Source organism: Sardina pilchardus, chromosome 10 (genome assembly GCF_963854185.1).
Source record: "Sardina pilchardus chromosome 10, fSarPil1.1, whole genome shotgun sequence".
NCBI lineage: Eukaryota > Metazoa > Chordata > Actinopteri > Clupeiformes > Clupeidae > Sardina > Sardina pilchardus.
The window spans coordinates 27,554,657-27,573,414 of record NC_085003.1 but is presented as its reverse complement, the minus strand read 5'-3'; the positions used below and the strand labels follow the sequence as shown (position 1 = coordinate 27,573,414).

The window sequence follows — 18,758 nt, the reverse complement described above, 5'->3', positions numbered from 1 at the left end:
TCAATCGCTAACAAGCGTTTGTCCATTCAGTTGACACATTTTCAAAACTCTAAACACAGTTAGCACAACATCGGTCTTTTGTGGCCATACCATTCACACATTTCACGTTGTTTTCACACAGTATGCAGTCAGTGAATACATTTTCACAATGCTTACATTTTCTTAACAGACAAACTATACCTCCCAACAAAATAATGGATCGTTTTTGTATTATTTTCGAATGTTAACACACAACATCCCACAATAGTTAACACAATATTCCAAACCTTAGATACAGTATAAAAACCTCTGTTTCTGCAATGTTATCAATTCAAAAGCAATATATCTCAGCTGATAATAAACAAACAATTGAATAATTGACACACAGATGATTTATGTTGGGTAAATTGGGCCAACCACAGCTGATTCCAGTCTATCTAAGACTCAGTGTCAGGGGTTATTGCTCTCTATTACATTGACACTTACAGTACACAGTGAAAAGAGGAGGTGATGTTTTTGGAAGCAGAAACTGAATAGACAAATACCGTAATGTCTGGACGAGGAAGAGTAAGAGTAAGGGGCCCAGGGAGAAGAGCAGGCCCAGTGAGAGATGCAGTGAGAGGTGCAGGGGCACTGAGAGGAGCAGGTGCAGAGATTAGACACAGTAATATTGTGCTTTTTTTTGTTCACCCCCTTTTTATCTGGGCTTTTTGCTGTTGTTTTTTGTTCAGAATGCTCTTGTGTTTCATGGATATTTTGTTCACTGCAATGCTGTAAAACTTTTTTGGTTCTATCATAGTCTACTGTAAACAGTATTTATACTGCACCTCCTGTAGGCCTAGTGAACAGTAAAAAAAAAAAAAAAAGATTTGCTTTTTACTGGAATGTATTTGAATGTGGACATCTGGACATACAGTTCCCAACCAAGAAATTTAGTGTAACAATGCTGGATTGCATGTTTTGCATGCAAATACCTGTAAAACTGAAACATAAAAGTCTATGCAGATTTTGTAATGTGAACAGTAGCCAGTATTTTGAAACCTAGTGTACTCTGATTGACTGCATGTATCTTGTGAAGTGAAAACAAGCTTCATTCTTTGACAGAATAACTTCATTTTGAGTCAGGTTTCCAGTGTTTTGGTAAAGTTAGTGTGTGCAGAGAAATGACGAGTTAGTGTATATGTAACAAAATGTGGTGTAACAACATGGGATGTGCTTTTGAGAGGAAAATGATCCATTTGGCCAATTGTGTTTTGTAGGTGAGAGTCTGTGTTTAGAGTTTTGAAAAAGTGTCAAATGAATGGACAAACGCTTCTAAGCGATTGAAAAAAACTGTAAAATAGCCCCACATCATAACATACCCTTGGTTTTATTTCAGTTAGTTCAATGCAAATCAAACCAGGTATCATATTATTCAGGACACCTGGAAGGTTGGATTAGTCAACTTTAGCATGGGTTACAAAATTGTGCACATGTATACACCTGCAGTAGCCTGAACCATTGATATAAGGTTCCAGCTGCAGGATTGGTCAATGCTTTCATGTTATCAAGACTTATGAGACCAAATAACTTTTCCCAATCTCCTGTTAATCATTTTCTGTTTCTAGTGACAGCAATAGAGCAGCAATAAAATGTACCTTTACCTTTAATGTAACATGATCCCTTTAACCTCTGATCGGCTGACTGAAGTTTGAGGAAGTAGGCCTAACAGCCAGGAAGTGACCAGACAATTGAAATACGCTGCTCAGATCACACCGAAAAAAAAGAAGAAATCAACATTTTAAGAGGTACATATTATGTGAAATGCATCTTCATCTTTTTTATGGAGAATTAAAGATGATAGTTTGACTTCAGTCTTTCAATGGTGATAGCATGATCAGTACTCTCACTCAGTTTGATTAGACTGTACACATGGGCGTCAGTTTGGTTTGAAATGTGCTGGGGACAAAAACAGATTTCTGAAGTGCATTTTCAGAAGTGCTGGGTACAATGACGCATTCATTTTCTTTATCTTTTGCTCAGGTCATGTTTTGAAACTGAAAGACGCTGTCTTTAATTACTTATGTAAATGAATAAAAATGTTGACAATGTGACATGACGTGACATCGACTCAGAAGCAGGCACGTACAGTAGCCTAGGCTATATGTTCAAAAGATTCGGGGCTATAGCCAAAGATCCTTATTACTGAGCTGGGAAAATTTTAAGATTGGGCTGTGAAAGATGCGATTTCAACATAGTTCGAGAAGGAAAGTAAGGCGCTCCTGATTGGTTGCTTATTTTTTGATCACTGGCACAGGGGTTTGGATTGCCCTCGCGTCCAGACCCTTGTGTGGAGCTCAGCGAAACGCCTCTGGTGGAGCATGGCGGAACTACAAGGGTCTGGCGAGAGTCAGGCTAGTGCACCTTTGCATTAGCCTACAATAAACTAACAAGCAAAAACAAAATAAACACTAGCCTAAACTGTGCTGCTCCGGTATTTTTCTCTTTTTGATCAACTTGTCCCCTGCCGTGGATGCATGCACCAGTAGTTGCTTGTAGAAGAGCATATCTATTCCTTTTTTGAAGTTCCCTATATGTCATTTATTGACTTCAATAGGCTACACGTATTTCCAGTTTATAAACAATACTAGAGGACGCCGGGTGGCCGCTCACATCGTTCTAAAGTTGCAACAAATGATTCGGACTCTAACGCCAGGTCAGCGCTAGTAACAATGTTGCAGTTGTGGCTGCCAGAGCCATATAGATACTGCTCTGGTGGCTGCTATGTGTGTTATGAACTTCAGGCTACTTTTTAGTTTTCAGCCAAATTGAGCTCGAGGTTTTTTTTTTTTTTAAAAGTGGTGGGGACAAAATGACTTATGACGAAATCTGATGAGGACGCGTCCTCACCGTCCCCAGCGCAATCGACGCCTATGACTGTACACGAGTCCATTTCTTGAATAAGCTTAGCATGCATACATTATCTTACATTATAACTAAACTGTGCTACCACTTCTTCTCCTACTAGGACTATCATTACAACTGACACATATTCTATGACTGAATTTGATTTTGTTGCCTGCATATTTTTATAAAATCTTTGCATGCCGTCATGAAGTCTGTTTACAGGTCGCAGGCCCAATGAACAGCACCGTAGCAAAACGGTATGTTGAGTGTATCTTACAGTAATGTTGAATGCCTTCAAATTGAATTAGTATGCATATCCTTCATCATACTGATCTAAGATTTACAAGGCATTTGGTATAATCTCAAAATAAATTCCTTGACCATCTTGGATCTTGTAAGATTTTACTTGGATCATTTTGGAGCAGGGTTTTTGCGCACGGCACAACTTTTATGCACGCACATACACAGCAGACAGAGAGATACATACACATGTAGGCTATATTATTATTATTAATTTGCTATTGAAAGTATTGTTTTTCATTTGCACTGGGGGTCCATTCAAGTCGATGAACAACAAGGCAGTGAGGCTCCGAGCACGCAGTCTATTTCTAGTTTTATCGTTTGTGTTGCAAGCGGAAACCCCCTTTCGCACACCGCCGTCATGTCATCCGGCACAAGCTTCCTTGGTACACTGCTATCACAAGCATTGCGGTTCCCCATTGACTCCCATTGATTCTGACTGACCATTTCGAAGGAAAACGTCAATTATGTGCTGAAACAAACACCGCTGACATATGATAGTAACCATTTCACTTTGATAATAACCTACATTTTTGTCCGACATAATACAGCAAGAATTTCGAAATTTTATCAACGCAACGTGGAGAAACTTAAGGGAGAACAAAAACATTACATCCGTGACCCACGTTCAATGGGATTCCCCATTGACCATGGATCACGAAAAACGGCAGCCGTTATTTCTTGAATGTCAGAGTAATGACATTCAAAATGGTACCTAAATAATACACCACCATTCATAAAGTAACGAAGTATGAAAAGAAAAACACAATTCATCACATGGATCACCCAAACGACTTTGTGTAAATTTTCAACCGCGCAGGTTTTAATATCATAATAATGGGTGTGAAATATTCCTTAACCACTAGATGGCGGCATGGCACAGCGCACTTTGATGACACCGCAACCATGAAACAGGAAGTAAAGTGCTGTGACGTGGTTGCTGTGTCATGCAAAGTGCGCTGTGCCATGCCGCCATCTAGTGGTTAAGGAATATTTCACACCCATTATTATGATATTAAAAGCTGCGTGGTTGAAAATCGACACAAAGTCGTTTGGGTGATCCATGTGATGAATTGTGTTTTTCTTTTCATACTTCGTTACTTTATGAATGGTGGTGTATTATTTAGGTACCATTTTGAATGGCATTACCCTGACACTCAAGAAATAACGGCTGCCGTTTTTCGCGATCCATGGTCAATGGGGAATCCCATTGAACGTGGGTCACGGATGTAATGTTTTTGTTCTCCCTTAAGTTTCTCCACGTTGCGTCGATAAAATTTCGAAATTCTTGCTGTATTATGTCGGACAAAAATGTAGGTTATTATCAAAGTGAAATGGTTACTATCATATGTCAGCGGCGTTTGTTTCAGCACATAATTGACGTTTTCCTTCGAAATGGTCAGTCAGAATCAATGGGAGTCAATGGGGAACCGTAATGCTTGTGATAGCAGTGTACCAAGGAAGCTTGTGCCGGATGACAGGACGGCGGTCTTTCGCACTCCGCAGACGTCGGGAGAACAGTGATGCTTAATTGCGATGATAAGTTTCTTCAACGTTTTTCCTTGAAAGGAACCTTGCAGTTTCCAGTCCATATATTCATTGACAGCCTCAGAGGCAGGTTCTCCGCGGAGTTTCACAAATTCCCCCACCTCGCGTTCACTAAACAGCACTAGTTCAGTTCTGACCTTTCTGTGGGCCAGAAAAGCGCATCCAAAGGTTTCAGCATGGCAGCCCGCAACTAGCTCGCTGTCGAAGACGTTTTTTGATATTGTCAATGATGGACTGATAAAATTGGCCTTTATTTATCTCGGGCTGCGTTTCCCTCAGCACAACATTTTTTAGCTGACCACTTATGCTTGAATTTTGGATTCCGTTTTACCACCGTGCCCATGCTTGTGCAGGTTCACAGTAGCCTACACGGTATCAGCCACGATTTTGGGACTCCCGACACTTTGGCGATTTAACACATTCAAATAAAAGTTATGGGTGCAGGGTGACTGGAAATTAGTTTTATTTATGATTAGTATTTGAGAGACCCCCACAAATATTTGATTTTGATGCTTTCATGGGAGCCGATTGCTTACCCTATGGAAGTTCAGCTCCCACTGGCTCCCGTAATTCGAACACTGTTTTGGAGATTCAAAGAGTTGATGTTTACCTTTTCAGGATTAAATTGGAGGATGAATTACCTGGTGTGTAGCCTGACGAGCCAGACCCACATCAAGATGTAGGGTCTGGATACTCACCGTAGACAGGGCTCAATCGGAGGGGTGGGATAAACAGTTGTCTTTCAAATTCCCTCCCCGCAATAGGATAACGCTAAACGAATCATCTTCTTGTTTTCAAGTAGCAGGATGCGTAACCTTCCCTCTCGACGCAATAGGATAACGCTAAACGAATCATCTTCTTGTTTTCAAATAACAGGATGCGTTACCGTCGCAACTTCTGGTCGCATGTCAGTCACCATTATGTTAAGCCCTGTGATTGGCCCGCTGGTGCTGGGGGTTCTCAGCTCCCTGGCTCAATGGATCGTGCCTAGACTGCCCCACCAGCCAAATTACATTTGCTGCCGCTAGGGGCGTCTAGATTTCTAGGCTACCTGGTGTGTCCACCAAGACACAACCTAGCAACCTTCAGGCAAAAAAGACAGCAGATATTTCCCAGTAAGCTATTTTATGTGGATTTGTTTCTTTTAACTTGCATTGCTTAAAAACACTGTCCTGTGGCTTATACACAATGTGGTTAATACACAGGAAATTACTGTATATCTTTATAACAATGACATATTTGTGTTAAAAAGAGAAGGTTGTCTTTCACCTAACCACCATTATTACCAGAAATTAGTGTCCATATCACTCCTTCAAATACAGCAGTGAAAAGTTAGCTATTCTCACATTTACACTGAATTACAGACCAACCAATACAAGTGTCATTAGAGTGCACAGTGACAGTGTTGGAAAGGGTGCACTGACATTTATCTGCAAACGTGTCTCCTATGTATGCATAAATCGCATACAATCAAGTAATGCTGATTCTACGGCAAACAACTACTACTAGTAGTGCATCAACAATTACAAAATTGCATATCATTTCCAAACCTTTCAGTTAAGTGAACTTAAAATGACAATTATCCCCTGGACCTACTCAATGGATCTACCAGGAAACCTCCCGAGTATTGTAATTGGGTCCAGCTGTCTGTCTGTGTGTCTGCTCATATACTGTAAGTTAAGAAGTTCTGCGCCAATTCACAATTTTATACAAGGTCTACATGGTCATCCAGATCTGTCAGAGAATGCAAAATCTGGAATTTTGTTGAAAAATGTACATATTTAGCAGACACTGTTGTCCAAAGTGACTTATGTCAACTTTATTATAAGGGATTACATTGTCCCCGGAGCAACTTGGTTAAGCCATAAATTGAGTGCATGGTTTTCAGGCTACTCAATGCTAGCACAACTCCTTAACCAACTCCTTAACTCCTTTCATTTCTTTTTACTATCTCAGCATTAAATTGAAAAGAGGAGTCTCCCCTGCACCTAGTCATGTGTCCATGAAGAGTGAGCGCTCAATGGATCCACCAGGAAACTTCATGGGTGGGGCTACAGCACACATGACCAGGTACACTCATGTGTTTTTCTACATATTACAATGCTACAATGAGGAATAAAAATCCTTCTAATGCTTAATGCCTTATTTATTATTTTATTTTTTTCATGAGTAAAAATCCAAGATTTAAGGACATCAGTTGTCTTTGTGAATGAATAATATATTGTAAATAAATATAATACAAATGAATGTTCTTTCTTAAAATAAAGGAGGCATAACACCCCTATGTTAAATTCCAATAAAGGCAGGCAGAATTTTATTTTCTAAAGGCCAGTTATTTCATGGATCCATCCAGGTATGGATCCTAATAAATAACTTTGAATTAAAATAGCTCAACATCAGTGACAGGTCTCTTAAAAGGTATTACTTTTAATACTTCTACAGTTTTATGGAAAATATGTGTATTAATCCCACATTGTCTTTTGGTCTTTTAGAATATTCTTTGCTAAATGTATGAGCATTAACATAGAGGAATCTTAGTTGACAGTGCATTCTTGTATAAGTTTAATCTGCATTATTATTTCATGCAGACACACACACTATTGTTTCTTTTTACTGTTTCAGCATTAAATTAAAAAGAGGAGTGTCACCTGCACCAAGTCATGTGTCCATGAAGAGTGAGCGCTCAATGGATCCACCAGGAAACTTCCTGGGTGGGACTCGACAAGACAGGTACACTCATGTGTTTTTGTTTCTTTACATTTATACTAGCCCGACGAGCCAGACCCACATCAAGATGTACTGTAGGGTCTGGGAACTCACCATAGGCAGGACTCAATCGAAGGGGTGGGATAAACGGTTGTCATTCAAATTCCCTCTCCACACAATAGGATTTAAACTGTAAACCTATGCATTTATGCACATATGCACTGAACTGACATAGACAGAGAGTTTAAAAAGCCATTTTTATATTTGATTTTGTTGCTTACCCCACATTGTGTTGCAATCACATCAGTTAAATTAACGGAGTTGTTTTTATTATTATTAATATGTCAAAACATTTCCATGACAAATCCATTTTTAAGTTATTTTGCTTTTTACTATCTCAGCATTAAATTGAAAAGAGGAGTCTCCCCTGCACCTAGTCATGTGTCCATGAAGAGTGACCGCTCAATGGATCCACCAGGAAACTTAATGGGTGAGACTACAGACCAGAGGCTCAGACCTGGGAGGGAGGACATGACCAGGTAAACACATGTACAGTATGTTTCTACATACTGTGCTACACATTGTGCAATTAGTATTGAATTTTCCCCAGACCAACCTTTCAAATTAATAGGGTAGTTCGGAATTTTGGACATAGGACCTCATTTCCAGGCTAGCCAGTGTGAAGTTTATCAGTGGTGGGGGCGGATATTTTTCAAAGTTCTATTTGTTCTTATCTAAAGTATCACATACATGTAAAATTGCTGAGTGGCAAACCTTGTCATATATCTAGCATTTTAGATCTATTTTATCATGGTGGGAGTCATGACTCAAAAAATATCAGTGAAAAACCCTGAAGCTGTCTTGTAAAGTAATATTTAGTCATGCTTTTTTAGATAAGCTATGCTGTTATGGTTTGTATTTTTTATTTTTTTTTCAATCATGTTTGTGTAATTGCAGTGCATGATGGGTACGATATCTGAAGACTTCTTGAACATCATCATCAAATTTCGATTGTAACACAGTGAACAATGTAGGACTAGGCTATGGGAAGTTGGTGATGTCTGGTTTATCTTGTTCTTATGCCAAGCATCAGCCCCGGATCATTCTCACACAATTTACGCAGAATCTATAGTTTTATTCCAATTGTGTATGAAAACCTTGAATGAGTTATCGATCAAATGAGAAAGGATTATATTTTTTGGGCTCTCTCCATGCTTGTGATAGTGCTTTTTCCAGTAGGCCTATTAGCCTGTTTGATGCTCATTGTGCTCAATGCAAATCAAATAGGCCAATACTGTAGGCCTACTGGAAAAAGCACCATGCCAATCTCTAGCTATGGTGAAGGGTATGTGATGATGTGGGGCTATGTTAATTCCAACGGCCAAGGGAACTTTATTAGGATGCATATATGGATCCATGAAATAGCTGGCCTTTAACAATAAAAACATGTAAAAAATGCTCCTGCTTCTATGGGAATTTAACAAATACTTCCTTCCCCCTAGCATTTAAGGAATAACATTTATTTATTTACGATACATTCTTCAATCACAAAGAAAATTGGTGTCCTTAGCGGTTTGATTTTTACTAATTTTTTGAAGATCAATTTTCAAATGATGATTTTATTTTCCTTTTCTTGATACTTTAGCATGGTATCAAATACATGTTCTCCCCACTGTATATATTGATAAATAATAATTGATGTCATTATTGATTATTCTTTTACAGTGATCTTTCAAGGACCTTGTTAACAGAGGACCACTTCCGTTGTTCAGTGTGTACGGAAGTGCTGAAGGACCCCATCTCCATTCCCTGTGGACACAGTTACTGCAGGCAGTGCATCACCTCATACTGGGCCCAGCGTAACCATGCAGGACACTATGCCTGTCTCCAGTGCTCACACACATACAGCTCCTGCCCTGCACTTTACACAAACTCAGCCTTAGCAACAGTAGTCCAGCAGCTCCAGCACATCAGTCCTGTTCCTCCTGCTCACTGCTACGCTGGTCCTGGAGATGTGGCCTGTGATTTCTGCACTGGGAGGAAACTTAGAGCTGTGAAGTCCTGCCTGACCTGCTCTGCCTCCTATTGTGAGTCTCACATCAGGCAGCACTACACAGTTCTAGTACTGGAGAAACACACACTGGTGGAGCCTGAACACCAGAGGGAAAGACCCAACGAGCAGTGGAACATTAAGACTGAGGATTCTAAATTGGTGAGACTTAATGTAATGTTTAACATCTTTGTTCATTTTAAAACAAAAAATAATTTGTTGCAGGTTCACAAGCTGAATAAATGTTTATTTTGTCTGTAGCCAGAAGACAAAATGATCTGCCCACAGCACAACAAACAAAAAGAGTATTTCTGCAAGACAGACAACATTTTCATCTGTAGCCTGTGCACAACAGAGGGACACCGTGGTCATGACATCAAAACTGAAGATATGAGTCAGGTATGAGTCATGTGAAATGTGTGTATCCTTCAGTAATGCTTTAATATTAATTAGGTTTAATTTATTATTTGGGATTAAGAGGAAAAACATGTTTCTTTTTTCTTTAAGGCAAACATAGACATATTTGAAAATCAAAAGATTGACATGTTTGATGATGATAAAAAGGTAAACAATCATAAAAGGAAGATAGAAACTACAACGTTGGAGGAGATCTGTCCAAATAAAGAAGAAAAGTGGAAAAAACTGTTAACTGAAGTTAAGGCTACGACCTTCAAGCTGACAGAAGAGATTACTGGACTGAAGACAGAGAACTCAAACTTGATGGCCAAGAATGCCACCCTAGAAGCAGGCGAGTCAGAGTTAAGAGGAATGTGTGCTAAACTGGAGACAAAGAACTCAAACTTGATGGCCAAGAATGCCACCCTAGAAGCAGGCGAGTCAGAGTTAAGAGGAATGTGTGCTGAACTGGAGACAACAAACTCAAACTTGATGGCCAAGAATGCCACCCTAGAAGCCGGCGAGTCAAGAATGACTGCTGAACTGGAGACCAAGAAATCTGAACAAAAAGAAAAGCTTTCCGAACTGAAGACAAAGAACTCAAGACTACAAGAAGAGTTCAATAAAAAAGAAACAGAGAACTCTGAGTTAACGGAAGAGAACAGTGAACTATATAGGAAGAAATCAAGGTTAACTAAGAACAATATTAAACTGGAGAAAAAATATTTGAAGCTAAGAGAAGAAAACAGAGAACTGAAGAGAGAGCATGCCCACCTAAATGAAAATGCTAGTAAACTAGCAAATCAGAATGCTGAACTACAAGAAAAGACCACAAAGCTGAAAGCTAAAAATCTACAGCTTCAAGAAGACACTGATGACAAAAATGAAGATATTGATTGGTTAACAGAGAAAAACAATAAACTCCAGAGTGACCTGTCTGCGATAAACATAACGTGCACTATGTTGAAGAAAAACATCCTGGGTCCATTCAAGGGATCTGCTCTTCCAGGTAAGTTTCATTATAAGTTTGTGCATATCTGAGCAGATTTCCCAAGAAAAGAACTAACTTCGTATCAGGTCCATCTGTAGGGGTGACCTTTTTTAGCTGTGCATTTGTTTACACATAAATTACACATACATATCTGACCTGACCTAACATTGGGAAGGCCCATTCAACGAAAGTGGAACTTTTTGCAGCATACTGAAGAGTCATTTCAAAACATTAACCAGTGGGAAGTCCATTAGTCCATGGACCAGACCAGATGTCGGTACCACTCAAGGTGTACCAAGGTTACTTGGTACTTTGGTATGAAAACCCCTCCTGGGTCACAGCTAAATTACTTATGCCGTTGCATATATTGGTATTGCATGTCTCATGCTCAGGACATATTTCAATGGTTCATATTATTTGTGTTTGGCATCATTTGTAGGGGAAACCAAGATATACAGTATAAGATATGGGGGTGGGGGGTGGGGGGTTATTACTGACATCTGGTTTGGCCCATGGACTACATGTCCAATAACGTCTTCGAAAGATTTTTGTTTAGCTGGCTACAGCAGGAAATTGGTCGATCTCATGTGTAATTGTCAGAGAAAACAAATCTGCTCAATTAATGTATTCATTTAATATCTTAAGGCTTATATTGGCCCCAGCCGTGGCGCAACTGGCTGGGGCACCTGCATCGCACGCAGGCGACCCAGGTTCAATTCCCGCCCCGTGGTCCTTTCCGGATCCCACCCCAGCTCTCTCTCCCACTCGCTTCCTGTCATTCTCTCTACTGTCCTGTCCAATTAAAGGCATAAAAAGCCCAAAAAATAACCTTTAAAAAAAAATAAAAAAAAAATAGGCTTATATTGCACAACATGAAATATGTTACTTAAACAACTTAAATATGATGTAACGTTTGTTTTTTTATTTCAACTTTGCACAAGCAGCAGAGTACTTTCACTCCTTGAAGTCACATAGCAATTAAGCAGGAATTCTTAGAGTTGCAGTTGTTCAGTAACACTAATTTACATAGCATCATTTCAAGTTATTTAATTTAAGAGGTTAGATCCAGGGCAGCTAAAACATATCACAGCCACCCATCTAAAATCTTTAGTGAGCTACTGTACACTCATACTTGTCCTTTCAGAATCCACAGGACAGTTTAATGTAGGCGATACCGATAGGCTACTACGGGCTGAGCAGCTGGGAGTGAGAGTGAAGGGCTATGATCACACAGCAATGAACTCATACAAACAGTGATGTCATGCTTGTTTTTAAGCTCACGTCAGCCTGGCCACAACATTTTAGCGGTCCACACAGAATTCCTCTGACACCTCGATTCTCCATTACTGTGTAGCATTTTACAGTAGGCTATGTGTAGGTTATAGCAAAATTGTCAGTTTGCAATATTTGCACAGTTAAAGAGGAGCTTGAGCTGCTGCAGCCAACAACTAGCCATTCAGGCGACTTCAGTGTTACACTTTCGGGGCATCTTTAAAATACCGACTCAATGGCAGAGTAAGGAATGCAAAAATATTCCTCTGGATGGGTGATTTGAGATTAGTTCAGAATGATGATGTCATCGGAGATGGACATCCCATTGGTTAACAATGTCAAGTAAAATCAATTGAAAGGGAACTGTAAAGCAGACCATGAAATGAAAGTTGTGCTGAGCCAGAGGCAGATTTTGTTGTATGTGTTTTTTGTTTATGTGTAAATCACCTCCCCAAAATACAAAAGTTACATTGTAACCATTACATTGCATGAAATCGTTCAATTATGACATTGACTCCTCAGCTATACATTGACTATACATTAAAGCCATTTGTAGACTTGCCGTGATGTTTGATACAATTAATTATTAATATATAGGCCTATATAAATATTAATACTAAATTAAATTAAATGATCATGATCATAATGAATAATAATGGAATGTATTTTTACCCATGGCCTCCCTCCCGTACCCAAATACACCTGGACAAATTGTATCTGTTTACAAATGTACGTATGACATATACTTCTACATGTTCTTCTCACCCTCCAGCTAATGTTATTCTGGATCCTGATACAGCTCACAGTCAGCTGATCCTCTCTACCGATGGCAAAAGTTTGACACTGGGAAAATCAGTCTCACTGAACATCCCTGATAATCGAGAAAGATTTGATTATTGGTTCTTTGTGTTGGGGAAAGAGGGTTTCAGCTCTGGACGACACTTCTGGCAGGTGGTGGTGAATTCATCCTGTATTATAGGAGTAACCAAAGATTCGGCTCAGAGAAAAGGAAATTTCCCATTTCGTCCTGAGTTAGGATATTGGCTTCTGCGTTGCAAACAACTTGAGTCTCAATTCTTTGCATGGACTTACCCTTTAACCGCTTGCAGTGTCCACTCAGGACTATTGAATGTGTGTCTGGATGTGGAGGAAAGATGGGTCGCATTTTTCCATGCAAACTGGGAACACATTTACACTTTCAGAAAGATGGGTTTTAATAAAGGGGAGAAGATATATCCTGTGTTCTATAACATGGATATGAATGAAGGCCTCTTCATTAAATCAGTGCCATACATTTGAAAGGAAGAAAGCGACTAAAACCACTGTGACAATGGTCAGCTTGACCCTTGGTTTTTAATCGCTTTATTCAACCAGCAGGATTGTGTTATACTGTATAGGCTACCGTATTACAAAGCCAAAACAGCCAAAATGACCCACTGTAGCAGTTCTTGTATTTAAGATTACTTTGCTTAACATTACTATTAATAATAACACTAATACTGATAATAAATATATAGTATGTGTTTTGCATCTAACTGTGTATTCCCTTTAGTAAAGAAAAAATGTACCCCATGTATGGATTTAAATGAACAAAAGCATACATATTCACGTTACAGTTTTTTTCAATCGCTAACAAGCGTTTGTCCATTCATATGACACATTTTCAAAACTCTAAACACAGACTCTCACCTACAAAACACAATTGGCCAAATGGATCATTTTCCTCTCAAAAGCACATCCCATGTTCTTACACCACATTTTGTTACATATACACTAACTCGTCATTTCTCTGCACACACTAACTTTACCAAAACACTGGAAACCTGACTCAAAATGAAGTTATTTTGTCAAAGAATGAAACTTGTTTTCACTTCACAAGATACATGCAGTCAATCAGAGTACACTAGGTTTCAAAATACTGGCTACTGTTCACATTACAAAAACTGCATAGACTTTTATGTTTCAGTTTTACAGGTATTTGCATGCAAAACATGCAATCCAGCATTTTTACACTACATTCCTTGGTTGGGAACTGTATGTCCAGATGTAATGTTCACATTCAAATGCATTCCAGTAAAAAGCAAATCTTTTTTTTTTTTTTTTTTTACTGTTCACTAGGCCTACAGGAGGTGCAGTATAAATACTGTTTACAGTAGACTATGATAGAACAGAAAAAGTTTTACAGCATTGCAGTGAACAAAATATCCATGATACACAAGAGCATTCTGAACAAAAAACAACAGCAAAAAGCCCAGATAAAAAGGGGGTGAACAAAAAAAAAGCACAATATTACTGTGTCTAATCTCTGCACCTGCTCCTCTCAGTGCCCCTGCACCTCTCACTGCATCTCTCACTGGGCCTGCTCTTCTCCCTGGGCCCCTTAGTCTTACTCTTCCTCGTCCAGACATTACAGTATTTGTCTTTTTCTGTTTCTGCTTCCAAAAACATCACCTCCTCTTTTTACTGTGTAAGTGTCAATGTAATAGAGACCCCTGCCACTGAGTCTAAGACAGACTGAAATCATCTGTGGTTGGCCCAATTTACCCAACATAAATCATCTGTGTGTCAATTATTCGATTGTTTGTTTATTATCAGCTGAGATATATTGCTTTTGAATTGATAACATTGCAGAAGCAGAGGTTTTTATACTGTATCTAAGGTTTGGAATATTGTTTTAACTATTGTGGGATGTTGTGTGTTAACATTCGAAAATAATACAAAAACAATCCATTATTTTGTTGGGAAGTATAGTTTGTCTGTTAAGAAAATGTAAGCATTGTGAAAATGTATTCACTGACTAGGGTTGGGTATCGAGAATCGAGAATCGATTGGAACCGGAACCGGCTTTCCGATATACCCGGAATCGTTCAAAAGTTTAAATTTCAATACCTAGTATCGATTCTCAGTACGCTGACCGGAAGAAGAAACCGCTGAACACCAACAAAGAAGCATCCACCGGAAGTGTTCGCACAACTGTAACTATATAGCCAATGGACCTTGCCCAAAACTTATGACAACAGGCCTTACCCTCATAAGTTGCTTTTTATTGTTTATTTGCTATTCTGCACCAGGTTAGCCGAGTGGGAGCAAGACAACATGTTTAAGTATCTGCAGCATCATACACACATGTGTAGCCTAAATGTGTTTTCATGAGGTTTCATTACATTATAATATTCATATTCAAAGATTTGATATTTATATTGTAGTTCAAAACAGTCCTGTGAGAAATTCATAGTAAAGTTAAAATTGATGGAGAAGGTCAGACTATTTCATTCAGAAAGACCGTTAGCTAGCTTATTAAAATACCGGTGTCCTAAACTTTTTGACCCTGCCTCTTAAAAGAATCGGAATCGAGAATCGGTAGGAACCGGAATCGAAACAACGAATCGGAATCGGAACCGGAATCGTTCAAATTCAAACGATACCCAACCCTATCACTGACTGCATACTGTGTGAAAACAACATGAAATGTGTGAATGGTATGGCCACGAAAGACCGATGCTGTGCTAACTGTGTAGAGTTTTGAAAATGTGTCAACTGAATGGACAAACGCTTGTTAGCGATTGAAAAAAACTGTAATACAATACTTCAAAGTCTTTTTTTAATCAAACATCAAGTCATTTTACAACAGAACTGCATGCCTTCATGCAGCTGTATCCCACTTCATAGAACTAACCTTGTGATCCATAGAATCACAAATTACTTTACCGTGCGGTTAGTGAAAGTTAATGCACATTCTAGACGTTCCGTCTAGAAAAGTGCATTAACTTTGAATGACCGCACAGAGTGAAGTCTATTATCCCGCTTATTCCACTGTTGCCACTTGCGTTGTGTTCGTTTCCAGTGCTAATTTAAATGTTTTAATCGCTAGAACTGTATTATTTGTAGAACTACTTTTCCCAGACACATTTCAACCAATTTCTCAAACTGCCGTTAAATGGATGGTTGCTATGGCCAAAAGCCAGTCGTTAGTTCTAATCTCCCATTGTCAAGCTGGCATATCCCAGGATTCTGATGAGCGTTAACTTTGAAAGATTGCTATTTTTATAGCCTACTGCCACCCAACTAGCTAAAAGCCACCTCCGTCATATGCTAAATGTTACTATGATCTGAACGTCTGTATTTTACAGCTTGTATTTAACGTGCATTTAAACTTCACAACGAGTTTGGCAAATTAATATTCAAGTGTGATATGGCCAACAAATTGGAACTACTTAGCCGTGCGTGTAGGCTATCTAAAGTTCATTCGTTTTTTAAGTCTGACGTCACGGGCCCAACAGCTATTTTGTGAAAAGACGTTTATAAGCGCAGCCAGACGGATTTTGTCACTTGTGAACTTTGACATCACCACCTTCGTTTTAGAGGTTTTAAAACAAAATCGCTAAACTTTAACAAAGTAATCACTGTAGCTGTGCAGCCAGATATATATTCATGGGTAACTTCCAGGCTTCTGCGAAAAATAGGATTTTATTAGGTTGAGGCAACAAGTCCGTATAAGATTGCAATTTTCGTAAAGGCTAGTCAGAATAGCGGAAAATAATAGTTTATTTTACTGTCTATGGATAATAACATGTGAGTTTGAAAGCCGTTGGACCCGGAAAGATATATATCATCCCATTATTACATCATATAATAATAAATATATATAAATACAAATTACTAAACGGCAACGTTGTGGCAACGTTATTTGTTTACTTTATGGCAACTTCCTGTAGGCAACGTCATGGCAACGTCACTCAGATTACCAAGAGGCAACTTACTAAACAGCAACGTTGTGGCAACGTAATTTGTTTACTTTATGGCAACCTCCTGTAGGCAACGTTGTGGCAATGTTGCCGCAACGTTGCCAGAAGGTAATGTCGCCATGACCTAATGGCAACTTATAGGCAACGTTGCCAGATGGTCGTGTGTTAGCTGGGGAATAGCAGTTATGCAATAATTCTTCCAAAACATTTGTAGCCTAACGTGATGCTTTAACAAGATTTATAATCTCTTTGGTGTGTAAATAATTTCCAAAACAGCTTTTTTATTTTTTCATTTATTGTAGACAAACTGCACCTGCAATCAACTCTGTTTGTACAGCTACCAGTTCAACTTTGTTATTGTCTAACATCTTCATTAAACTATGATAACTCTACTCCTGTTTGGAACTTGTTTCTTACCTACAGTACATCAGATGTGATGGATGGATGGATGGATGGAGGAGGTCCGAGCTGAGCTCCAATGAGAGATGTAGAGCACATATAGTACAATACACCTCCTCTTTCCTCTGTACCATCATCTCCAGCTCAAGAGAGTGAGCCGCCAAATCCACTGGCGGTTCCGGGTGGGAAACTATATGCTGTTATTTGTTTTTGCTTTTATTTCTCTTTCTCGATACTCAGATGTCAGTTTGTCAGTCGATGGAAGGACATGGAAATACACTGGTTCACTTACCCTGAAAGCCTCTCTCTCTCTCTCTCTCTCTCTCTCTCTCTCTCGCTGTGGTCAGTGGAACCGCGGACCAAGTCTGTCTCATGCTCGTCAATTTCTGAGAGAGCGTCCCATAAATCTTGCATGTGTCAGATAGGCTCTTTGGCCACCCTCAAAGGGGGACCGGAGTGTAACGGAGCAGCATGTCTAGCACAAGTGCATTAAACTCTGGGCGGGCTGATACTGAATAATCCAATGGGGTCGACAGTGCTGCGATCCAACAAGGGAAGAGAATATGGTTCGACGAGGATCGATCTTGTACCACATAACATATAGGGACATGGGGGAATGGCCTTAAATATATGAGCTCGTAACTCACCACTTCAGCCATTTAAGGAAATGCTTTTCCATGCCACATGGCTGCCATTGACTGGTGTCAGTCATCCTACAAACAAACATGTCTTGGATGCAGGGTAGGAGACTATTGAAGTACAAAACACAACATCAGCAACCTAATACAAAGACATGATTCTTTTTTTTTTTTATCTTTTTTTATGCGGCGAGGTGATTTGGTTGCAAGGGGACTGTGCGGATGTACAAGTAAATAACCTACACTGGACAAAATCTAATTGAGAAACGTTATCACCCAATTCCATTAAAAGTCACTGGAATTAAACGAAATGGAGAGGTGATGATGTTGCAACCGCAGGATAGCAGAAGGTAATTAACATCCCCATATAGAGTTCTGCCCTGCTTCCAACTGTCGTCCTGAAAAAAAAGAAAATCAAATAAAAAAGATGTAGATGAATAAATAATGTTTGCAGCAGAACAGCCTCTTACTGACACAGGATCCTGCTTCTCAGGCAGGCCCAGCCTATGAGCTAGGGATGTATACACATGAATGCACCACAGAATAACTTGACTGCATGAAGCATGTGTTGCTGCAATGAGTGGGAGTGCAGAGGAAGATGGGCGATTGGTATTAATGCCACCCTCCCTCTCTGATCTGTGGCTAAATGGTCCCCCCTGCGGACTGATATGGATTTCAAAACAGCTGCTGGACAGTGGGGAAGGGGACAGACATCCTGCATAAATAAGGATGGAGTCCAAGCAAACATAATAATTGTTCCACCATGTTTTTACCATTGGTTTGGCTTGCTAATGATTGTTGTGCCAAAGACAGGCATCAGTTTTCCAGACGTGTCCAGTGTAGCTGCA

The 18,758-nt window shown here is 39.4% G+C and overlaps 1 protein-coding gene across 2 annotated transcripts; it reads left to right on the top strand.

The window, feature by feature from the left end:
• The first annotated feature begins 1,702 nt into the window (after positions 1-1,702).
• LOC134094674 (E3 ubiquitin/ISG15 ligase TRIM25-like) lies at positions 1,703-17,255 on the top strand. 2 transcript variants are annotated; one of them, XM_062548289.1, is made up of 9 exons: positions 1,703-1,766; positions 3,077-3,122; positions 6,670-6,783; positions 7,336-7,443; positions 7,821-7,958; positions 9,145-9,631; positions 9,731-9,868; positions 9,977-10,874; positions 12,901-17,255. In XM_062548289.1, exons 2-9 carry the CDS (start codon positions 3,100-3,102, stop codon positions 13,425-13,427), a joined length of 2,433 nt encoding a protein of 810 aa, XP_062404273.1. In that variant the 5' UTR covers positions 1,703-1,766; positions 3,077-3,099; the 3' UTR covers positions 13,428-17,255. The 2 variants fall into 2 exon arrangements, with proteins under 2 accessions (XP_062404273.1, XP_062404274.1); XM_062548290.1 differs by lacking the exons at positions 9,145-9,631; positions 9,731-9,868; positions 9,977-10,874; positions 12,901-17,255 and adding an exon at positions 8,377-8,622.
• Positions 17,256-18,758: the final 1,503 nt, after the last annotated feature.